Here is a 25,474-nt window from a genome sequence, read left to right as displayed (position 1 = left end):
TCAAAAAAACCTACAAACTATAATCCCTGGTGACCCTCCCAGTGCGGCACATACTTCGTACTTTACAGACAGCACCTTTCTTTCTCTTGCAGTATGTTTGAACTCTAAGTTTATAAAACCTTAAACACTGTCCTAAGCTACCTTTAGCAAGAGAAGCATGGGTTTTGTTTGTTTTTAATGGCAAAAGAAATCACTAGGTATCCATAACACGTGACTGATCTGTTCCGGTCACAAGTTACAGGAATTAAAATAGCTGTAGACAGTTGTGTACTAGCTGTAGAAATATTGGAGAGAGCCAGAGAGTTCCCGTTTTCAGATCTCTTCAGAGTTTCTAGCACCAGTGACTTGGAATTTAGTTTCTAAAACTCATATTCCAGAAGAGAAATTATAAGCTTGTATTCCTCAGGCTGCTAACTAGAGAACAGTGACAATTTCACTCTCCAAGATAAAATTCTGGCTCCTCCCTCCAGTATGAGAAACCAAGTTTATCATTCCATCATCCTGTGTAAATGTAATTCCTATAAGCTAGTGTATAATCAACGTTACGTATGTCTATTAGTATTCACTCTATGACCAGATAACTATCATTAAAACCACTTTTAATAAAAAAGCAACACAGAAGTAGTAATTAGTTGATAAAAAAAATGTTCCTCCAAGATTTCAGGTGTGCAGAGCTGCAAGTTTACTTCAGAATAAAACACAGACATAGGGGAGAATCAAAACTTTTAGAGTTGTACTTGACCATATATTTGGACAAAGCAGAATTACACTGCATATAACAAACAGTAAAATTTCTTAAAAGTTGTTACAAATATTTTACTTTCTACCTGTACGATCATTAACATAGTTTACTATATCAAGATTTTTTTTCTAAAGGCTTAAAACAAAAAACAATCCCTCTAAACTACTTTCCAACAGTAAAATTTAAGTAAAATGCTTACATTCATTTGACAACAAAAAAAAAACATATTAAAAATGTTGTGGGGGTGGTGCAAAAGCTGCTCTTTCAGCTTTCTTCCAGGGTTATTCCTGTAGAAAGAAAGAAAATACTCTTTTTGTAAACTGTTCACATCCGAAGTCCAAAAACCTTTTAAAGTGATCTCCCCCTGGCCCCCACCATTACTTGAGATACTGCAAGAAAAGTTGTCTAATCTGCCATTTACTAAGCTGTTTACCTTTTCCTCTTTGCGTCTGTCCTTTTCTTCATTGTTTTCCATTGTTTCTTCTTCATCTTCCACAATCCCATCCCCTTGGTATTTGTCATGTGTCCACTTTGGACTGCTACCTGACTTTTTGAAGTTAAAACGCCCTCTGCCACGCTGGAAGGTACCACGGCCCCTTCCTCTTTTGGCCCAATAATCCACACCATCATCTCTGTCATCATGCTATAATAATACCAAACGATAAGGTTAGAACACCTCTTTGAGTATTGGTACTCTAAACCAAATTTAGACTATAGATAAGAAAAACAAGAGAACTTTACAGTTCAGATAATCTATAGTTTATATTATGAAGCATGTCCTCACCATTTATTATGCTATAACTTAAAACATCTTGATAAAATTGTTTTAAGAGCCCTTATTAGCTGTGGGTCTACCTATCATGGGTAACAAATTAGCTCTGTCACATTTTTCAGTCATGAGAAATACGTACTCACTAGTTTTTAGCCCACCTCCCAAAAAAAAAAGTCATTTTAATGGAAGAACCTCTAAGAACGTGCTTATGAAAGACATTTTACTTTAAAAAAAAAAAAAAACTTTAAGGCAGAGAGTTCTTTATACTTATTTAAAAAAGGTAATTGAAGGCAGTTTTTGGGAACCTTGCTTGCTTTACCTGTGCAAAGTAGGGCAAGTAAGTTTTAAACTACTTTAAGCTTATTAACTTAGCTTGATTGTTAATATTAGATTTCAGTTTGTCATCTTGCTACCAAATACAGCCTTACAGTTTAGCCAGTCTTCTGATGATTGTTCCATGCACTAGATGAACCCTAGATAATTATTTAATATAAGATGCTTTAGGGACACCTACTTCAATTTTTTTCTTCAAATTTGGAAAAAAGTCTAAATTGTTAAACGTATCACACCCAAATAAAGCAGCTTAATAACAATTATACATTATTATTAGAATAGTTACAGGGTAGCTTTTTTAATAAACATTTCTGGAGATGAGAAAAAAATAATGGCTACAGTTGGTCAATTTGCTCTAGCTATCATAGAACTTTAGTGAATAGATCACCACATTTCTAGGTTTATAGGTCAGAATAGTTTCTGTATGTGGGGGGAGACAGGGAGAGAACTCTTTGAATGAACACAAATTGCAGTTGCATTACTTATTGCACCTGTTACCATATTACATATACCTGTTAACATATTTGTGAAAAATTTAATGCTACAGGTCTCATCTTCACTAAGTGTTCTTTGATGATGAAGCAATATTCTTAGAAGTTTGCATTGTTAGGGAAACCAGCTGCAGCACCAGGCTATGAATTCAGTTTACTAAGCTACCTACTGAGCCGTTACATCAGGAGTCCTCATAACCCAGATTGGAAAAAGACAAAACTACTGTTGCTTTCTTATGACTATCACACCACTCAGATAAGAACAGAAAGGTTGCTAATAACAAAGTTGGCCCACACTCACCCACAGCTTTTCCTCATCTTTCACTTTTGCAGATTTCCAGACAAACGTAAAACAAAGCTCGAGTGCCATACATAGATAAATCCAGGAAGAATAGCACGTCTTTTTGCTTTAAAATTTGTTTTTAATAACCTGAGTATGAATTCTTCCCTACCTCACCGATGAATACGCTTTGAGGATGAATTATTATTGCCAGCCTGCTGCAGATAAGACAAGATAAGCAGAACCAGGCACTGCTACAATTCTGATATTTTCTTGATTATGTAACTACAGTTACTTTTTGTACATGCATGCGACTACTACACTTGTAGCTGTCAATCTCCTTAACATCAGATACAAAATGCACTTGGAAAAAACAAAAGCATGCATAAAATATTGAGTTCTCTACACCCACCAAGAAATATTTCTTGCTTTTTGGGGTATATTCAGGATCCCATTCCTCTTCCTTCGGCCTCTTTTGAAAAGTAGTATTTGAGTTGCTGGGACCAGTATTTGTTCCAGCAAAGACTCCTCTGGCTCTTCCTCTGCCCCTAATTCGAAACTGATTAACCAAAATGTTATTTAAGCCATTTACATAAAACCACAAAGAAAAGCTCAAGTTTTCTGTTACTAAAAATGCTTGTTCTGTTCTTAATTACAAGTGAAAAACCATTTTTAAATTTACACATTACCTTATGTAATATATTCAAGCATTCACTTTTATATAATGATTCTCTTAAACTTAAGAGTTGAAACACATTTGAGTTCTTGGTTTAAATTCACCTACAACCACCAAAAAGAAATTTCCTTTGCCTGCTGGTAAAGCAACCTGTTGTAACAAAAGGTTACAAGAAATTTCTGAAGCTGTTTACAGACAAAAAAAATTAGATTGAAGGAGAGGGAGAACTGTCAGGGGAAGGCAAAATCATTCATTGAGTCAGCCACATCTGCTATTAGAAAATTATTTCAGAGTACATACAAATAATGCAATTTTCAAGCAAGTGTCCACTTTGTATACTCATTCTCAATTGAGATCCACTAAGGTACTTTATGCCAGATTAAATTTCTGATGAGTAAACTCCTTACTCAGAGCATCAACGCTACATACAATGCAGCGTAGCAACGTCTGAAGTGAAAATAAGTATCTCAAGTGTTCTTTTTATTTTTATTATAAATCAACTGAATTTTGAAGTATTAGAATTAAAATGTCATGTCAGTAAACAAAATACTTAACTCAATATGCTGAATAGTAATATATCCAGTTACCTTAGCACGCTAGTCTTTAGCTTGAAGAAAATCAAGAGGAATTTATCCAGATTTCCCCCATTTAAGAGGAAAAGAAATGTTAGACTGGGATATATTGCTTAAAACCTGCTGTTACTACAGAACGTGCTTTTCATAAACAGCCTAATATAAAAACACAGAACTGTGGGGTTTTTTTTGAGTTAACTGTACAGAAAAATGAGTGGAAATTAATTTCATGCATTAAAACTAAGTATGTTCCATAAACACAGACAAAAAGAATTAACTAGCTTGAAACAGTAGCCCTATGCACACCTGCTTCCACTAAGCTCCAACACCTTTAATGCAAAATTTATGCTGGACAGCTTTAAAAGTACTCTGTGATCAGACTAGTAAACCATCTAGTAAAAGGCTCACAAAACCTATAAATATACCACATAAACTAAGCTGTTTGGAGAATCATTTACAAAGTGGCATGACTATCAGCTTATGAAAGCTGCATAAGAAAGGAAAAGCTATGTTTCGTTTCCAACAGCTTTTAAAGCTTTATGAAATTACACCAGACCGAGTAATATCAGTGTGGAAAAAAGGATGAGACAAAACAACGTCACAGCTACTAGTAAGACTGGCATTTCCCAGTATTAGTTCTTAGGACTGAATTCTTTAGAATAAGTACTTTATGAAGAGTATCTAACACTTTCCTTGATATTAACACTTTTTTTTTTCAGGTTATCTTTCCAGCGAAGAAATACAGGAGGTGAAAGCCACTACGGTGTTGCCTCTATAGGCCTATCTATTGCAAAGCTCACCACAAAACGGACAGTGTACGTTTTCTATAGGAAGAGAGTGTTCCTTTTAATCGGGGCTGTTATGCACAGAATCCTTTGGAATTTGGATACTACTGATAATGATTTGAAAAGATTCTACTCATCTTACTTTCTGTATTCCTATTTCAAACCTATCCATAGCATTTATGTTTTTATACCATGTACAACAATCCTAGAATTAAACATTTTAGTCTGTCAGTAAGCCTTAGTGAAAAAACAACACTTATTTACTACCAAACTGACATCTTAGCTTACATTAAGATTTCCCCTATCCAGCCAGGCATGCTCTCCCCGAGATGTCAAAGTTTCCTGTTCTGGGGAAGATTGGCAACCAAAACATTTTCTTTAATCCAAAATCAAAGCACTATTTGCTTGAATTGAGTCACTATTAGCCTGAATTACCAAGGTATTTCTACACTAGCCAACCCATAATCTTTCAATGCCACCCAGGCTGTAGTCCCAAGCACAAGTTTTAAGTCAACACGTTGTCCTACCTATTTATATTCTCCTGTTCAGACATAATTTGGTCAGTAAGCCTATGAGTGACCACGCAAGTCATTAGGGAACGATCGCCCAGTTATTTCATAGTCAGAACTGGCAGGCTACAACAGTTGAACTAGTAGACTGCTTATGAATTTCCAGTTCACATCTACTTAGATTTCATGTGAAATACCATCTTTCACAGAATGTACAATCTGGTTTTATTAAGCAGCAGGGCTGCCACTAATTATAAGACTTTTTTCCAACTGATTCTCTTTGAGAGGGTTGAGTTCTACTTTTGTTTAATGCTGTGCTGTTACCTTATGCACCCAGAAATTGTGCTAATATTGTCATATTTGACATCTGTATCATCCACTTGTTTATACGTTTACGCTGCATAGCTGTTCCTTAGTATAATTATATGTAAGAATAATAAGAAAGGAGGAAAAAGATGCATTTTTAGTGTTAGAAATTTGGAACTTTGATGTATTTTCTTTTTTCAGTAGCTACAAGCTCTTCAGACAGAAGATTTAAACCTTAACTCAAGTGTTGCACATCCCACATGCGTTTCAGACACTCTCTTCTACAAAGTTCAGAACTTTTTATACTACTACAAACAATACTCAAGGCACATTGATGCCAAACAATGCCTTTTCACCTTTTATTTATTTATTTACTTCTAACTACAGGCTACCCAAACGAATTACTAGAAAGAGAATGAAATTACTCCTAACCATTAAGTCCTTTTTTTTTTTCCACCTACAAATAGACATTTTTTTCATTAAGGCACTTTTTTTCATAAATGTCCATATATTTTCAAGGCCTTTTATATTGTTTCTTGTTCTTTCTAATACTGTTACGTTTCCCAGTGAAATACCACTAAGCTACATTAATATGCAATTTTTACCTTTAATAATTTTAAGACAACCATGAAAATCAACATGGCACTTCCCAGAACACATTCCAGAGCTAAATTAATTTGCTTTCATAGTCACTGTGGCTAGTCCACGCTAGAGAAACAGTGAAAACTAACAGTATACCACCTCCTCCCTCACTAATTTTTCAATATTAGTGTCTGTTCTTTATTATGTGCCTTTCTCTAACAAGTTGCAGACATCACACACAAAGGATAGAAAAGCCAAATTGAAAACTACAGGGCGGGGGCGAGGGGGGGAGAACACAAACTGCAGGGTGTAAGAGGTAACAGATCACAAGATTTCATCTTTATAGAAAGGTCAATTTTAATATTCTGTTAGGAAACAGCATAATTACAAGATAGCGAGGAATAAGCAAGAAACTGTTTTTCCCATCCTTACACTAGCCTCTCTAATAATATGCTAGTGTATATTTGTACACCAATTCGGACTTCTATTGGACAACACTGGAAAAATGAAAGGTTTTACAAGCTTGGTACAATCACAAAAGAATTCAAGAACCTACTTCAAGAATCAATGCTACAAAAAACATCTACCCTAACATTAAGTACTGCAACACTTTGTTTAATCTGTTATACTATAGTTATTGTTAGAGTCTTCATCATTTGGGGGAAGAACAGGAAAAGAGCAACTTACAAAGGTGCCTCTTGGCCTGTTGACTCCTGCAAAACCAGAGTACTCTTTCTGTTCATGGTGAGTTTTGAACTCTTCATCTCTTTCTTTCTTGCAATCCTTTTCTTCTCGAGAACTGGATGAGGAAGAAGATGGGGAGGAAGATGGGGAGGATCGAGCACGGTCTTGCTCTCTTTTTTGCTTACTGAAAAATAAGAATATACACTGTGTGCTATTTTAAAAGTACTAGACAGTCTGTAACATGCTACGCTAAAATGGCTTTATTTATATTTTACAAAAAACTATCCCCCTTCCTTTTATAAAGTCACATATATGTTAAGTATTTCAGATGTTAAGGTGAAGTATAATTTCACTTTCCAGCCTCCTCTTACACATTTAAATGCACTAAATGTATATTATTGCTAATGAGTTGGAAAGCAGCAGTCTGCAAACTGCAATGAGTTCTTCCACATTTTGATGCCGTGAAGTTTCTGTTACTTTTAAGATCTGCCTTTCCTCTGAGGCAGAAAAACAGAAACCAAAGGGAAGAAAACCCTCAAGGCAAAGCCTTATAGTACATTTACATAGTTCAGTTTGCACACTGTTTAGTACATAAGGCTGCCCTATGTAGGTGCCTGTATGGAATTAGCCAGTGGAAGGTAATGTGGATACCAAAGTCAGAAAGTATATGGTAAACAGGAAGCATAAGTAAAAATTCATTGTATATCCAATACAAAGCATGAAAATAAATCCCAAAGCCAGACTTTCAGCAATCCCACAATAATTCTAATTTGACCCAACTTAGAAGATTTTTAATACTATTCAAAGGTTATACCTGAAGTAACTCTTACCACTGCTACACAGTATCCACTGAAATACGCTAACATTATTTTCTTAAAAACAGCCCACTGGCTTTAGAAAAAAATAAAGATTCCCCTTCTCACCCATGTTAAACCTAAATATCAGTAGTATTCTCATACTCTGGGTGTTATGAGTTGAAAAAGTGCGGAATCAAGCATAACGAACCAAAGTTCTTACACAAATTGTTTATAGAAATGTACTGCATTGAAGTCCAACCTCCTGATGTAGCCTGGATAATAGGACAGATTAATTTGTCATTTTTTTTTTCAGTGTTAGCTTGCTATTCCAAAGTTTTTGTCCTCATCCACCATAAGCCGTGTAAAAGACAGATAATACATATTTGCTGTAAAACAAATAATTTTAATTGTTTAAATTTAAACGTTCCAGCATACATTGAAAATTGAAAGCAATTAAGCTTACAATTAAAAAAGGCTAATTGGAAGATAAAACCTATGTAGAGATTTAAAATATTTACCTGTCATCTTTGTAAGATTTGTAATCCTTGTAATCTTTTGAAGTTTTCTCGTGCTTTCTTGACCCACTGGATTCCCTGGAACCCTTTGAGTCTCCTCGCTCTTTACTTCGTTCTTTTCTACGGCGGTCAATGTCATGCCGAAGATCAGCAGAATCACACCTTAATTTTTTATCCCCCTGTAAGCAAAAAATATATTTCTAAGCAAAATTTTAAGATAAAACACCCAAAAGATAATCTGAAAAAGCAAATTGTGCCTCCATTTTTAAAAAGGCAAGACATAATTTACAACAAACTCTTCAGCACCTAAATTGACTTTAAGTGATGCCCTTTACATGCTAGATCTATATAGAGAACATCTAAGAACTTACATTTTAAACAAGCGTTCCCATCAAGCCAACAGAATATCTGTTTTTTGAGGCAGACCAACGATAACATGTTGTTTGGTAGGTTATTTAAGCATACATTTTTTTCTGGTTAATTGTTTTTAGCAGAGCACAAGCACCTTATCAATTCAGCCATACTACTCACTGAGCACCTCAGTACTTTTTTTTTTTCTCCTCATATTCTTTGTCCTTGGGCAGTGTAGCACTGCAAAATTTGTCAAGAAGTATCAAAAAGAAGAAACGAAGGGTGGGAGAAAATTTGACCTTTTAAGCCACATTATCAATATGCTAGCATCATGCTACATAGACTGGCTTCTTGGTAAGATGATTTACTTAAAGAAGAAAACATTCTGAAACACAAACATTCTACATCCTACTACTTATTTTAAGATTACTGTACACAAACTCACATGAAGGGGAAGTTCAGATGCAAAATGAAAAACATCACATTAAGTTTAAAAATACACATATGACATTTACTCAGAACCTACTTTTTGACTTTCTTCTTTAAAGGCTCTCTCTTCACCTGCTAAACGGGTATGCTTCCTCAGGGCACTTGGAGAGATGTCAATCCTCCTAAATGAAAAATAAAAGCAGTGTCTAGCCATACAGGTAACGTGATTGTTTATGGCCTCACACCGTTCAACAGAAATCTGAATGACAAGGCACTCTTGCAGAAGAACAAACTTTCTGCATATAAAAGACCCACCATCAGAATAGAGAAGAAAATTAAAAATTAAAGACCTTGTTTCTGTGATGTACACAAAAGAAATACATTAAACAGTTTGATTTTTCACATTTCAAGCAGAGCTTTCAAGGTATAGAAAGTATTTAATGAGTTATTTCAAAAGATCAGTGTATATACAGCCAATTCAAAATCCAGCCCCCCAAAAAATCATGAAAACTGATAGCTCGTTGTATAGTTAAAATTATTTTTCAGTTAAAGATCTTACGAAGTTCAATAAGGAATACAGAGATAATATATCCTCACATGCAACACAAATACAGTACACTGCATCATGTAAGTAAAGCACGTGATCAGAAACTACATCTGCATGCCTACCTTCTTACCTTTCAGGCTCTCACATTTCTCAAAAAACTGCTGTAAATTAACAGACAAAAACTAAAGTAGTATGAGATGGAACATTCACACTGAAGAATAAAGATGCATGTAATGGGCTTCTTTTCATCTTCAAGACATATGCCCCTCAATATTTGAGCACTGCATGTGAGAAAAGTAAATATATCCTAAATGAGACAGAGGTAGAGAATACATCTGCTACAAAGCCACAGATGAAGCCAGAGTTGGCTCAGATGAGTTTCCTTTTACAGGTTGTTTTTTTTTTTTCCTCTCTCTCTCTCTCTCTCTCTCTCTCCATTTGTTCTTGTTTGGTTGCCTTTTGTATATACATGAGAATGGACAAATTATTCCATACAGATTATAAAATATTTTGGCCTCTTAAAAGAAATATAAGCAGATATTATTATTTGAAATATATGCAGTTAACATATACCTATGTATTTCTGGGCTCTTTTGCCGAGTGCAGTGCTCTTCGGTAGCTTTTTGATACGCAGTGAACCTCTCATTTAGGGTCATTCCGGCTGACTTGAAGTATTGCTCTGTTGGTTACAATAGAAAAACACTGTTTCGTTAGTTTAATTCAACTGACAAGTATTTTACTCCTGACAGAAAGGCAAGTAGCAGGCAAAAACATAGTATTTTCAGTAAATATATCAGAAGGACAAGCAAGTGTGGGGTCTTCCCTATTCCTACACATTCTGTAATCCCAACAAAGTAACAGTGCACAGCATCATTGCAAGTCTACTTAGAACTACACCATGACTGTATTACATCTAATTTAAGCATCATTTACTCATTTGACTTGCTCAATTTCAATGACAGTTCATTCTAATGAAATAAAGGAACAATTTCTTAAGTGATTTTCTACTTTGCCCATCAGACAAAATGAGGTTACTTTGAGTTATGAATAATTGCAAGAAGTGCATTTCACAATTCATCTCAACGTTAACTTAAAGTAAGAGCTAATTCAGTGAACACACTTAAATAAGTAATGTATGCTTCAGTAACTACATGAATGACCTAACAAGTCATTTCTTAAAGTAATACAATTTCTTGCTTTGAAGTTGTGATGATAAGCAATCCAAGACAATTAACACATCTATATGTAAATAAATTCATTTAAGCATCTGGCATCTTGGCAAACCTGACAACTTCTCTGACAAGTTTTCTCTTGCTTTCAGAGACAGTTAAATTAGCAACAGCAAAACTCAAGTTTTTAAACCAGCTCAACAAATGTGTTTAAATGTAATATAGAAATACATAAAGTCATGAGCTATGAAATGTTACATATGAAGCAAGCTATCTGCTTAACAGGTCAACATACATCTGTATCAACTTACCGCCCGGCATCCAGTATTTGTCTCATAACCAACCATTAAAACTTGAAACGGCCACTACAAGGGTAGTGCCTCAATCATAATTCCATCAAACACAGGAATTTGAGCTAGCAACTCTGTTTTTATGCCATTTTTGCCAGGAAGACAGAAGGTTCAACTTTGCCTGTTTGGCATCTGTATCTTTCAACAGCTATTTTACTTTTGTAACATGGATTTTGCCATTTCAAAACACATTCCAGGACCTAGTTACAATGAAAAAGAAAACATCACTGGGCATTTTCAGCTCTACATTAATAAAGAGCTGTTCAGACTGGTCGCATCACACCAATAATGAACATAACTTCATTTTGTCAAAAGAGTTACTTAAAACTGATCATAGACCACAGCACATCTGAAATGCATAGAGAGGTTCTCCTTTCAAAAAACAGCCATAACTTTACACACACTTGATCAGATACTGTTAAGCTGTCATATTTAACAGTTGATTGTTTAATTTAACACATCAAGGTTTACAGAAAACCAGTTTGTTTTGTGATCAACACATGAGAGTTTCAGTAATATTTCACCTACAGCCTGCACATGTGCCATATGAGCCAATATTTCCAGAAGCTCTCATTGGATCTATCCTTCAGTCTCTTGTCAAGAAAAACAGATAATTTTATAACAAAGGTTGTTATACTCTAAGCAGGTGTCCCAATAACATTTTCAATCTAATATATTAACATAATCTATTATTGCTATTACTTTTTTCTTTGCAAGTAATTCAAAATGTAGGAAGTCATTTGGTCTTAGCCACCTAAAGTTATTTTGAAAACCATGCTTTTGAGGGAACCTTAGCACATTCCTCTAGCACCAAAATCTTTGCAGTTTTATACGCTAAATTATCTTTAAAGCAATGCTTATAGAGAGATACACTGAAACTTTGGATTTTAAGAAATTATCTACTCTTCAATGAGAAGACTTTGATGGTACGTGACCTAAATAAAATGCATCTACTCTGTCACATTTTTTCCGCAAGGAATTGTTTACATCTTCTTATAGTAAGCAACAGCCACTACTGCTAAATTATAAAATAATTAGTATATAATTTATTTAGTGGAGATTTAGCCAATGCCAACTTCCTACAGTGAAGAATTTCCAGGTGAAATTTTTGTCTCTAGCATTACAATGCTGTCAAATAATAATAAAATGAAGTACCAGTGTATTTTAATGTCATTTAGAGCACGATTTCTTACACCATTTCTATTTTGAGACTATAAAAGTGCATTCTAGTAAACACCTGGAGATGAGCTCTGAAGTGCTCCAAAAGGAGACACCATTGTACTTACAGTGCAAAGGACACCCGTGAACCCACACTGTACCCCTTAATATAAAATTATGCATTAAAGATATTCAAATAAAACTGAAGAAAAAGACTAATGTAGTACGCTTAAGCTTCACTGCAAAAAATTCAAACTTTGTGCTACTTTAAAATTTACCAAGAAACAGTTTGACTGCTACTATGCTCTACATTACTTGCTTTTTGATACTTGCTTCTGTTGCTACTTATTCTACACATACCTCAAAAGGAAAAGTGTGTCTAAATCAATATAAAGAGGGCTGAAATCTTCCCATACTAAAGACAGCAAACAGTCTTAAACACAGTTGTCAGATGTGTATATTCAGTATGGTAAACTGAACACATACCTTTGACATGATGAACCAAGGACACTATGTGCTGAATAAATGACTCTGACGTGCTTTTGCTGGCCTGTGGCAACTTAATGTGGTCAAAGATGGATCGGAACTCCTGCTCCTTCTTGACGGAATGGACAAGTGTGCTAGCAAGCAGCCTGTCTTTAGTCAAGGAAGCGGGTCTAAAATGCATCAACAACAAAAAAGACACACAAAAAGAAACCACTAGTTTAAATAAAGATGAGTGACACTGCAAGCAGGTGGAGAACCACTTTGTCAAGCAGAATAATTTACCTATTGGAATCATCAAGAGGTACTGGTGCCATTTTGAGTTTAACTTCAGGACGATGGGAGTCACTGGCTATCATTTTGATCCTAAGTGGGCTCTCCTCTCTGAAGGTGGATTTTTCTCTCGCATCCAGATTCTTGTGTAGAGGGGGACTGTAATCAAAGAGTTCTTTGAGCTTTTCAGACTTTACCTGCTCAGGTGACTGAGTTTCTTTCTTCATCGTTCTCTCAGAACTCTTGTCTTCTTCCTTGTGCTTATCTTTTGTTGCACTAGGCCTTTCCACTACATAGCCAGTCTCTTTAGGCTTATAACTTTTCTCGTCTCTAAATCCATCGCTCTCTCTATTGCCCTTCATTGTTATTTTAGATTTGTATTTGGTTCCTTCCTCCTCAGCATTCCGATGAGATGCAGTAGGAAAATTTTTACCCTGATCTGCCAGGACAGACTTTCTGAACTGTCTGTAATCCTCTGTCTCCTCTGTGTCCTCCCCTTCAGAGTCATTAAACTTTTCTTTCCCAGTCTCTTTATCAACGAAATAATCTAAAGTTTCCTGATCCTCCCATTCCCTTTCTCCCTCTGTCCTCCCTTTTTCTGATCCTCTCTCCTTCTGGGCCTCCTTCTCCCTGGTATTACCCCTATCAAGCAGGTATACTCTAGACTCTTCATCTGTGTACCTGTGGATAGCAAAGAAGAGACTGGTAACTCTGGATTGCATTCATTCCAGTTCACTCGCATTCCTCTTTTGTGTCAATCCCACACCACCAACTAGAAAATATATTCCTCCAAGCCATTCAACTTTAGCAAGTAGCTTTCTGCACATCATTACTACTGTATCAACTGGCATTTATGTACTACTGGAAGCATCTGAAGAAAATAATGCCTTTCTGTAGAACATGTAGAAATTGTCCATTGAAGTTTATAAAAAGTTAGAGGTTGGTTGGTTATCCTGGGTTGGTACACAGCTTCAGATAATCTTGCACCAGCCATTTTTTCCATCAAGTTCACATAAACTTTGATAACTCAAATCCAAATTATTCTGACACAGACTTAATTCTTCATTCACTACAGTCTGTATGAACAGGGAACCTTCAGAAGGCAGCTCTCCTATACGCCGGAGAGCTGTATGTCCTAACCACATTTATCAATTAACAATTTTAGCCACTGCCTTGTCTATACACCATCCTCCCGTAGGTCCTAAAACATTCACCAGCTGCAATACATCTAACCTAGAGTGAGTCAGACATTTGTTCTTCTATCAGGATATTTTTACATAATAATTCACTAACTGAACAAATTCATTTAAAGCCATATAATCAAGTCTATATAGCATAGTCTTTATCATGGTTTATCTTTTTTAAAATTTTGTCTGTAATTCATTTTGTAAGAAATCCACTGAAGTACACAGCACATTAGAAAGGAACAGTCTAGCAACAGTAAGCTTTTTACAACTTTTTTTCCCCAATTACTACCGTATCAAATATATCAAACATCAAGCATAAGAATTTTATGCTATTTGGAAAAATGTACATTCCACTTTGAACACACTGTCCCTTTTATTGCTAGGATTACATTCCAAGAATATCAGGACCTACCCTCTTTCTTAAGTAATGCAAGTCAAGGCATCAAAGTTGTCATACTTCACCACACAATTAGCAATGAATGCCGCTTATGTTAACAAAGAAATCATTGCTCATCTGGGTTTTCAAACTTCCAGAAGATTTGCATTTCAAATTACATGAAGCATTAAAATGTTAAAGTACGTGAACAGAAGTCACTGTCAAACAGGCATGTCTGATCCACTAATCCAGTTGAGATTTTTCTTAACAGTGAATGGGATACAGGAAAATAAACTGTGAAGGCACAACACAAAACAAATCTTCCTCAAGGATACAGGTCCCTATCTCCACTAATCTCTTGCCAATAGCTTGAAGAGTCTTTAAGGAGGAAGCTCAATTCCAAGTCGACTAAAATTAGTACAAATATTCAAGAGAATCCCAGCCCGAACTTCCAAAGCACAGTGATGATCTTGTCAAAACTGTTATAGATAGCATTTTAAGATGCAACACTAATTGTATAGTTTAATTCTTACCTTTTCAGAAACTTTCCACCTTTTGCAGCTTCCTGTTCTCCAGTCTCAGGATAAAATGAACGTGCTCGAGGCTCCTCACGGGGAGCACTCTGTGATGGGATTGTCTTTGCAGGGCTTCTCCTCGAAGGTATGTGATGCAATGGGCTATTCTGAGAAGGGCTATAACGGCTAGAACCATTTCCAAGAGAACCAGAGCCAGACCTCTCAGGACTATGCTGAATGGAATGGGAATGTTGAGGTGTGTCCTTTGCTGAGTGGACTGTGCTAAGCAAAGGGGCTTCAGAGCAAGATGAACTCTGACTAGGTGGGGTGGCGATAGAAGGACTATGGGGTGACCTTGGACTGTTATCATATGCTGAAAGGCCAGGCCAAATGTCGCCAGAAGCTGCTGATGATTTGTTAAAATCGTCAAGAGACTCTGATGGGTCATGTTCAAATGTATCTTTCTGTTCATCTTGTGATTTATTTTTCAAAGGGCTATCTTGCAAAGGAGCCCCTTCAGTTTTCTTTGCCTGCTTTTCCAGAGACCCACGTCTTTTGGAAGAGACAGGTGATTTGCTGTATGGGGATGAAGAACGAGATGAAGAGGACCTTGGGGACCTGGAAGATCTGTAAGATCGACGAGATCTGCTCCGGGACCTCTGTGAAGACACAGACCTCCGCTTTGGACTTCTGGAACGTGAACGGCCACGCCTAGGACTTCGGGAGTGTCTTCGGTTCCAGACAGGCCTATAACCTCCACGATGGTATCTACCACCTCCTCCTTGATAATACCCTCTACCTCTTCCTCTGTAACCATAAGGGCGTCTCATTCCTCTATTATTCCTGTAATCTCTGCGATAATCTCTAGAATACATACGATCCCTGCTGCGAGACCGTGAATATGTCCTTGAACGAGACCTAGAACTAAAATTAAAAAGCAAACGTTACTATTTGACAATCGGAGAGAGAAAGAGTGTCTCAAGACTAAATGCTCATCTCTCAAATGCAGTCAGAATTGTAAAATAACAATCTTAAAGTAAAAAGACTTCAGCATCACAAGACTAAGACATTACCAGCCTCAGTGGTTTGCCCTACTATTTCATTAGAGATTATCAGGAGCATGGCATTCAGTTCCTCAGCCACCACTGTTCACAGGCTGGACCATGAAGTTTTTTCACCTCCAGTTTAATTTATTATGCCAGCAGACAGCAGCAGCGGGTGAGACTATGAACATTACATTCAGCCACTCCTTTTATTAGAGACTAACTAACATCCACTAGTAAGAAAGTGGAGGAAAAGGCTGGAGGCAACTGAGAAGACATGGCACAGAAAAGCTTATCTGCAGAAGCCTCAAGTTACTCCAGATCTGAAAAGCTATGTGACAAAAGACAGAATAAGCCCCAGGGGAAAAAAAATGGACAAAGAAAACATCATGTGAAGGGGGAGGGGAGAATGAAACCAACCAACCACCATACAATAAGAAACACTGGCATTCCGATATTATCCTGAGATAAAGGAAAACGGCAAAACAGGCAAAGAGTAAGCAATTAGAATTTCATAGAATCATAGAATATCCTGAGTTGGAAGGGACCCTTAAGGATCATCAAGTCCAACTCTTGACACCGCACAGGTCTACCCAAAAGTTCAGACCATGAATTCGTTACATTCACAGCACACTTTACCTACTGCCTAAAATTAAGTAAAATACTAGGCTCACTTTTGTCACAGATTCATTCAAGTGTAAAATAATTATGATACAAACCCCAATATATTAAAAGCACCTTTTCATGCAGTAAGTAAGGCATCAATTTACCTGTATCTCTTTTTTCTGGAGTGTGATCTGGATCTTGACCTAGAGCTGGACTGAGATCTGGATTTTGATCTCGAAGAATGTGATCTAGAGTTAGATCGACCCATTTTTCCCAGTAGATACACTCCTTCCCAAATGGAAAAGCAGTGAGGGGAGGGGAAAAAGAGGGAGGAAACTATTTAGAGACCATGTAAATAATACAAATGAATATGTATTTATATCCTAAAATTATAGTAATATTAGAAAGAGGTATAGCATTTCCTAAACAAAACAACTTTGGAGACATTATGAGTACATTTGTTAAAAACTTAAATCTCAATGTATGACATTTTAAAGAACGGAACACTTAATTTAACACAGCTACAGTGCAAGCAGTTTGTTTTAGAGGATAACAGTTGAAGGCTTCCCAGGTTTAATTGCAAACTGATCCTAAAGAAGGAGAAAGGTAAGCAACAGGAAAAAAAACATTTCTACAAATAAAGACAGAAAATGTGAGTCTGGACTATTACACATCTGTGATCTAAATCTGAACTAAACCTCATCTAAAACTAAATTTAAATCTCCTATTCATTTTGTATAGCTTACAGTTATCACAATAAAATACTGCCCAGACTTGCCAAGTTTTTGTTTTGTTGTTCTTGTTTCATTTTGTTCCACAAAATGAAGGTACCACAGCTAATCTGTCTGATCCAATATTCCACCAGTCAATATATCCACCCCACACCTTGTTTTTTAAACTACTTGTAAAATCCATAGCCAACTAAGATTTTAACAGTAACTCGATAAAGAATACAGCTCACACCAGAATTTAACAATCTGCAGCTCAACACAAGCTATGAAAACAGATTGTAAGCACTGAGTCCTTAACAGAAATAATCTCATAATAGACTATATTTTTTTATGTACAATCATAAGAAACATTTAGAATCTATTATTACTAACCGTAAAAACACACCTTTTCTTTTGCAGAGCAATCACTAAAAAATGATTTTAACTAATAACAACTTTGCCTCATTAACATTGTCTTTTTAAACTGCCCAGCTTTAAAGATAGCAAGCGACATGAGAAAACCTGAATATAAACTGTTGACAAGTAACTATTCATATTTTCAGGCCTTCATGTGGTCAGTATTTATAATTATTAATGTTTAATAACCCTCAAAGCAAGCTTATGTATTGCAAACAAGAATAAAAGCCCCAAATTGAAAATGCAAGCTCAACACAACAGGCATCCTTTGTCACAAGGAAATTTACATAAGCTTTCTTCTTACATGGGAGATGTATCATTTATATAAAGACAAATAAACAGCATTGTAGCTTAAAGTTAACAAAATTACAGAGATCTTATACCCACATAAGCAAACCCAAAAGAAAAGAAAAATACAGACCAACCTTTCCCTTATCACTGGTCACTCTTGCCCCATATAACTTTCCCCCAACAGAGTAGCAAAGAACTTGTGTGGCCCCCAAAGAGATTAATCTCATCTGAAGCTAGCCCAGGGGAAAAAAATGTAATAAATAATATATATAATTTTAATTAGAAACCTAGTTGAGGTTAAGAAAGATTTATTTATTTTTTTTAACTTGGAAAAGAGTATGTTGTAAGCTGTCTATAAATTGTTCCTTCCATTAAAAAAAGCAAACTCACATAACCTATACTCAGAAGGTTGTTTCTAATTATTTGGGTTCAATTAAACTCACAGAAGATAGACTATAATCTCTTATGTTTAAATGCTTCAAAGGCAACAAATTTAGTTTTTAAACTGTCAAACACATGAAGTATACTGATTTTCCTAGAGCGATAGAAAAAAATGCTTTGCTATTAAAAGGAAATTTCAGGCCAAACTTCACATGTGCCGTAAATTTAACACAACCCAGTCTCCACTTTAAAATAAAAGGAATGTTTGATTTTCCCAGTATTTAACAATAACATTTGCATTCTTATGTAAGACAAGTGTGTATACACTGTACAATAGTTGACCTTTACAAGAGTTGCATTAATCTCAGAGATTCACACAGTTTACCACAAGCATAAATTTTAAGAAAACAAAATCAATTCTCATTTTAAATGTTTGAGTTCAATCAGAACATTTAAAAATAGAATTAAATTAATCTTACCTCAAACCGTTGGTTGGTGCCAATGAAGCAATTATTTCAAAATTCTCTGTTTGTGCTTTCAGCAATAGTGATCCCTATAGAATGGAAAAAGAGACCATCAGAGAGACACACTTTTACTAAAAGATCAGTAACTCCTTTTGCTTAAGCGGTTCAAACATTGAACTGTTTATCATGAAAAGGTAACGCTTCAGAAATGGCTAATTTATTCCTGGACTGGATGAAGCTGCATGTTAGAGACCGGAGCAGCTCAAGAGTTAGCCGCTGCCAAGGGGCAAGCCCTACTTCCCTTCCATTTGTGATCACTCCTCCTCCTGGCTTGCTTCCAGTCCTGCATAACCTTCGCAACAGCCCTCACACCCATCGGGTCCTTCAGCGAGAAGGCTTCTGACACCCAGAGACCATTTCATACAGCTAGGTCAACTAACTGGCTTCATGAAGGCCCAAGCAAGTGCCACAGCTCGGTTATGGGGGAAGAGAATAGCACGAAGCCAGTTGGACAGGGAAGAAAAAAAAAAAAAGTGACAAACTCATACACAACTTTGAATTCTAACATACAGCCTTGGACTTAACTGTAGAGATTTTTTTTTCCCCAAAAAGGATATTGGGCTGGGAACTTAGCACAACAATAAAAGCTTTATTTTTAGGTTTCTCTGCAGCAGTTATACGAGCATTACTCTGTTATAGCTTCTTATTTAAAATACACGTATGTGACTTTAAATAACCAACATTTCTTTCTTCAAAAAATAAGTTTTTTTGCAGGAACACAATGCATAACTGTAATAATGAAACCAGTCTCAGAAGTACAAACTTTTCACTGGTCTCAACCTAAGTTACCTCAAAGCCTTAAGATACACACACAAATATGCATAGATATGTGCATACACATTTGTAAGCTGACTTGACATTGATAAAGCTTTCAAATTCCACCAAAGAGACTCCAAATTTTGTCCCAGTTCAATACAGACCGACCTCCCAGAAATTCTGCATCTCAATTAAAGCCAAAGCCATAAGACATTCACTGCTCCTCTATCATGCTTGTTCAGATGTTTAACATTTCCCTCATCTAAAAGAAATGTAGCACTTGTTTTTATAAATCCTACTATCAAAATTCCACTTACCATTCACTAGTAGTGACCAAGATATTTCCAATTTCTACAAAATACATGCTTTAAAAAGATTAAGTTTTTACTTCTCATCATCAGCAAGCATGAGTCTCTGAAGGAGTACAGTAGTATCGGACCATTTCAGATCTTGTCTAGACAAAAGGCGAGATGGTATTAGCTAGCAAAGGTTAATTAAGGCATTCAGAAGTCTAATACAAAAAAAGTAATACAACCTTCAGCTAAATGGTTGCCGTTCAGTCCTAGATGTTAAAATCAATATTTAAAACACTTCAATGCCATCTCTACTTCCAACTTTTTATTAAAAACAATCGCTTAGTGTTAACTGAAATTCAGAATCCTATTTTAGACGAGCTTTTATGTCCTCAGGATACAGAACAAGACAGTTACTTCAGCTTTAAAACCTCTAGACAGTAGGCAGAATCTTAAATTACTGTAGCTCAAACCCTGGCAACCGCTTCTGCACAAGTTTTAGGAATTTTTCCAGCAGGTGGAAAAGGCAATTTTTCCCTTTTCTGTTGTTCTTTTCATTTTTTAAACAGCCACTGGATATACCATGTCCAACCATGACAGCTAGAATATATTTAATACCCTTTTTGATAAGGACTTTAAGGTAAAAATATTTAAAATATTAAATTAAAAAATAAAGAAAACAAATGCCGAATGGACAATTTCAGCTATTTTCAGCTTTGTTTCCATTTAATTGTAGCAGGTAATTTTTTTTTTTTTTTTAGCAAGTCTTATGCTTAAGAATAGAAATGAAAAGGCTGATTAGCTGGTTTTTGAATAAAGGTTTTCCTATGTAAATATTCTTACAAGATGAAAGAACTGAGAAATTGATTAACCTCTCTTAAAGCTCATAATGGTACATACAGAAATAGGTAGGAAAACAGTTCATTTATAACAGTAAGCTTCTACATGTTTCACTCTTCTGCAGAAAGTAGGTATTCCTCTGAAAGTTTCACAGCTACAAAACATTGTTTCGTGGTATCATACAAATCACCTGCAGCCTCTTCCTGTGGACTCTCCTGTGCCCCCTGTCACAGTCTGAAGTTGCAACATCACGTCAGGTAACACAACAAAAAAGAGGTGCTTTGCATGGTGCTTCTAAGCAATAACATTGAAATCCCTAAGGCAAAAGAGTAGCTCCCTGTTCGCTGCATGAAGCTCATCTCTGGACCAGTCTCAGAACAGACCCAGAGGCTGCAACGGTGCATGTGAAGAAGCTGCATGTGATGCAAGATGTCCTCATTAACACTGAGTATGTTATGAAGGAACCAAGGCTGCTAGAAACACGGTCTATACCTGAAACACCAATGCTGTTCTGGCCACATAAAATTCTTTTTCCCTTTTTCTACCCTGTATGTGGAGAAAGAGGTGCTAGGCTCTCAAGCATTTCACCCCAGTGCTAGAAAAATCTGGCTATTACAAAGGAAGCTGCTGCAGCTCCACAATACTTTAAATCAGAATAAGCCGGCACCACTAGCATAAAGGAATGGTCCCACCTTTCCTACCCTTTATTAGCTCACGTTCCTGATGGTCTTCTCCCTTAGGCCAGCACAAGGATTTGTGCAGCCACGTTGGGAATTGGCTCACAAAACATGGAACACCAGGACTGGTTTCAGCACAAGTGACTCTTCTGATATGGCTCATGACACAGCCCCAGAAACACTTGGCACAAAAAGCCCCAAAAACTTGGGCCAACGCAGGGGACGTTACAATAGCCAGCAGCCAGGACTGCTTCTTCTGGCAGCAGCACAATTCCCAAACTTCCCTGAAACTAGCTTGGGAAAAACCACCAGCAGCAATGAACCCGTATATTTAGCTTTTTAACTTAAGAAGTTAACTTTCTTAACTAAGAAAAAAAAACAAACCTTGACACAGCAACCTATACATTTTTTTTTATGAAATTAATATTGGGTCACATCCAGGACCATAACAGCGTATGTTTGGGTGTCTTGTACCAGCCTGAGCCAGTAAGCATGACCACCGAGCAAAACAAGAAACACAACAGGACCAGGCTTATCCTACTGCAAGCAGAACAAAGAAGAGGAAATAGCATTTGCTATGTTCAAAAGAAAAATAGAGGACAAAAAAGCTATCACTGACATTATTTCCAGTTCCCTTTAAGCGTTACTTTTAAGAGCCTCTACTTAGGCCACCGATGTTAAAGCTTTCAGAGTATGGAGACCACAGATAAAACCTATCAGCTAAACACACCAATTCGGCAGCTCCACACCACATGGAAGCCTTTGGCAGTATTTTAGGACAGCTACCCCAATTTACATTAGCAAACCACTACTTTCTCTCAGCTGTATTATTTTAGCTATATTTTACTTATAATCATTTAGTAGCCTGTATTACTCTAGCTTAAGCATTACTTGAAACCTGTCAGTAAGTTTTAAGTCAAAAATCTTGTTGAAGTAATTCACAAGCTGTTGCCAAAATGCATTTTCATTCAGAGATTCAAGCTTCCAAAGAAATAAGGATTATACAACTGGGACAAAACAACAGGGGGAGTATAGGACAACCTTCAAGAAATCGCACAGAATCTGTAACCGTCACTGCTAAATTAGAGAGAAGGCAGTCTTAATGAGACAGCAGTGTATGGCATCTATTCACTGCTTGTCTATCTGCCACAAAATTACCACACTTTCTTGTCCGTTCTCTACATCCCAGCCTTTTTTTCATATATAAAAAAGTCCACAAGCTAACAGAGTACATCACAAGTAAGAACAGAACACATTTCAGCAGTGACTAGAAGATAATAATTGCCCAGAATGCTACAAATACTAAACTAGTATAACACATTTAACTAAACTATCTTGGGTAGTACAAGTAAGAGCTAAGAAACACTTTTCCCCCTCTTATTTTCTTCCTGTGTAGGATCATCTTCATAACACACAAAGACTAAACAGACCCATGTAAAAATTACAGCATGGAAATTGAACTGAAACAGTAAAACATATAAAGAATGTTTGTACATTCTATGTACAAATATACGTGATTTTCCAAAACTGTTTTCTATACAGAAAACAATATATTTGTAAATTAAGTTAAAAACCAGCATCCAAATATTAGCAAAATCAGCTCTGTAAAACCGTCATATGATTGACAGCTGTTCTTCGATGTAAAACAACGGGCAAGTATTAGCATGTTTCTCCTCTTAACACAGAAATCAAAATGACTATTTCTAAGAATTTTGTCGATACACATAAAGGAGTTGGTGTGCTTCTCATTATCCAAAGCAACAGGATATCTAACCTTGTTGTGTTTTTCTGTTGTTACTTGTTTAACAGTGTTTTGATACGCCCTTAGAGAGTGGTTTCTATGACCCCTTTACAGGAGCCTGTGAGCACGCTGATACAAAAAGGCCGTCTTCCCTTCCTTACCCGTTTCCAAGGCTGATATTCAGAGGTGTTCGGTGAGCTGGATCAGTGAATTGATCCAAGACAAAACTACTCTGGAGAAAAAGACAAGGCTGACTTTTGAGCCACACCAGCTTCCAGACCCAGCTTACAGCAAGGCTGTGGGAGAGTCATTGCCAGCACAACGGCAAAGCAGCAATACACTTTTTCCACAATACCTTTGGAAAAACTCTCACAGGTCAGACCAAACACAGTTGTAACCCCGAAGACTTGCATTCTTCAGTAGTTTCCTCTACCTACCTCTACTACACGTAAACAAGCCCCAAATGCTCTGTGGCATTCCTCAAGCCCGTACACCACAATCGCTCCTTCACAACCAGCCTGAATCTAATCCATCCAAATACCCGCAACCTAGCTACAAACAACAGCTCCCTGCTGACCCTTTCTAAATTCCTAAAACCACTCCAAGTTTTCTGCATCCCCAATGGCAACAGGAGCTTTCCCCCATACATATGCCCTGCCATGTCCCCAAGAAAGATAACCTCAGCTACAGCCTTCACCCATGGCACTGCTGTTAGAGCCAGGCCCACAAAAGCCTTGCTTGAGCTGCAGTCAGTCAGTGCTCAGGAGAGAGGCCGTCACCGCCGAAGTACTGATACATGTAAGGCATTAAACCTCTTCCTGCCATTCAGCGCTGCCTGTCATTCAACGCCAGAAGGGATGAGTAGGAGGAAGCAACTCCTACCCTCCCCGCCACAAGAAGCTGCGTGCTTGAAGTGCACCTCTAAGCCCGAGTCTTTGCCCTTTCTTATTTAGCCCCCCTTTGTCTTGAGCAATGTACAGAAAAAGAGAAAGGAGGAAGAGAAAGACAACAACTAGCCAGCATTTTCCCGGAACCCTGCGCTCTAAATCGATCCCTTCCCACACTGAGAACAGCGATTCCGAGGGACGGTTTTATACACTTACAATAAACCAACCATTACTCAATCAAAACTCCTTTGTTTTGCATGCCCCTGGGTCCTCCTGTAGTAAAACCTAACAGCTACTGCTAGGGCCAAACTTTGATCTTCGAGATAAACAAGTGACGAGATGTAATGCCTTTATAATAAAGGATTGTTGAGGCACGTTGAAGAAAGATACCAATTTTTTGTAAGAAAACCGAATATCGCGAAGCAGACAATAAACAAAGGGCAAGATGCTGCACAGGCTGCAGAGCCCGCACTAGGAACGAGCAGGGGGCTCAAAACCCACTGCAACCCCTGACTGACGGTACTTCTACACAGGGCGGTTAAAGCTGAGGGAAGCGCGCTGTATTTCAGGTATCAGCGCCCGATCAGTTCCTGCCGCAGGCCCGATCCCACGCGGGGCTCTCCCCTGTCCCCTCACAGCGCTCCCGCCTCACGGCGCTGCCCCTCGGGGGGAGGGGGGGGGGAACGGGCCCGATGCGCCGCGCAGGCCGCCCCCACGCCGTCCCCTCAGCCCTCAGCTCTACCTTCGCTCCCGGGGGGGCTCCGCCAAGGGACGCGGCCGCCGGGGCCCGGCGGGGGCCGCCTCAGGGCGCTGAGGGCCAGGCCCGGCCCCTCCTCACCGGGGGGGGGAAATGGCTGCGGCGCGCGGAGGTCACGCGGCGGGGGGGGGGGGGGGGGGGGGCGCGCGCCCGGCGCGGGGGGGGGTTGCGCCCCTCAGCGCGGCTTCCTCCTTCTCCTCCTCCTCCTCCTCCTCGTCCCGATCCCCGCCGCCCCGCGCTCACCCGCCGGCCGCAGGGCGTCACGGCAGCCCGCCGGCCATCTCCCGTCTGGGCGGAGGAGGAGGCGGCGGCGCGGGGCCCTCACAGGAACGAGGCTCCATCGGCGGCGGGGGGGGGGGGGGGGGGGCCCCCCGCCCCCATCGGGGTTGCGGGTAGCCGGCCGCAGGGAAGATGGCGGGCGGCGGGGCGGAGGGGGGGGGGCCGCGGGTCGCGGCGCTGCCCTGCATGCCCTGCCGTGCCCTGTCCTCTCCTCTCCTCTCCTGCCCTGCCCTGCGCTATGTCCCCCGCCTCATCGCTGCGCCGAGCCACGGTGGCGGTGGTCTTTGTCCCCTCCCGCTCAGCCGCGATGAAGAACCCGCCGGCTTTCCCCTCGCGCCGTGGTGCTGCGCGCCGCGGCGGGGTTACCTGCCGGGCAGGGAGCGCGGCCAT

At 38.4% G+C, this 25,474-nt stretch overlaps 1 protein-coding gene across 7 annotated transcripts; it reads right to left on the bottom strand.

Annotated features, from left to right (window-relative positions):
- Positions 1–658: 658 nt before the first annotated feature.
- On the bottom strand, positions 659–25,474 carry BCLAF1 (BCL2 associated transcription factor 1). Of its 7 annotated transcripts, XM_035320440.1 has the most exons (14): positions 25,049–25,146; positions 19,928–20,064; positions 18,810–18,883; positions 16,696–16,819; positions 14,901–15,806; positions 12,817–13,485; positions 12,535–12,704; positions 9,945–10,050; positions 8,922–9,006; positions 8,048–8,223; positions 6,736–6,916; positions 3,031–3,177; positions 1,176–1,385; positions 659–1,029 (listed from the first exon to the last, which is right to left on the bottom strand). In XM_035320440.1, exons 4-14 carry the CDS (start codon positions 16,797–16,799, stop codon positions 1,024–1,026), a joined length of 2,760 nt encoding a protein of 919 aa, XP_035176331.1. In that variant the 5' UTR covers positions 16,800–16,819; positions 18,810–18,883; positions 19,928–20,064; positions 25,049–25,146; the 3' UTR covers positions 659–1,023. The 7 variants fall into 7 exon arrangements, with proteins under 7 accessions (XP_035176331.1, XP_035176332.1, XP_035176330.1 ...); XM_035320441.1 differs by lacking the exons at positions 19,928–20,064; positions 25,049–25,146 and adding an exon at positions 25,451–25,474; XM_035320439.1 differs by lacking the exon at positions 19,928–20,064 and having other exon boundaries at positions 25,049–25,175.

The sequence above is a fragment of the Oxyura jamaicensis genome, chromosome 3 (genome assembly GCF_011077185.1).
Source record: "Oxyura jamaicensis isolate SHBP4307 breed ruddy duck chromosome 3, BPBGC_Ojam_1.0, whole genome shotgun sequence".
NCBI classification, from domain to species: Eukaryota; Metazoa; Chordata; class Aves; order Anseriformes; family Anatidae; genus Oxyura; species Oxyura jamaicensis.
The sequence above is the reverse complement of the archived record's forward strand: the minus strand, read 5'-3'. Positions and strand labels throughout refer to the sequence as shown.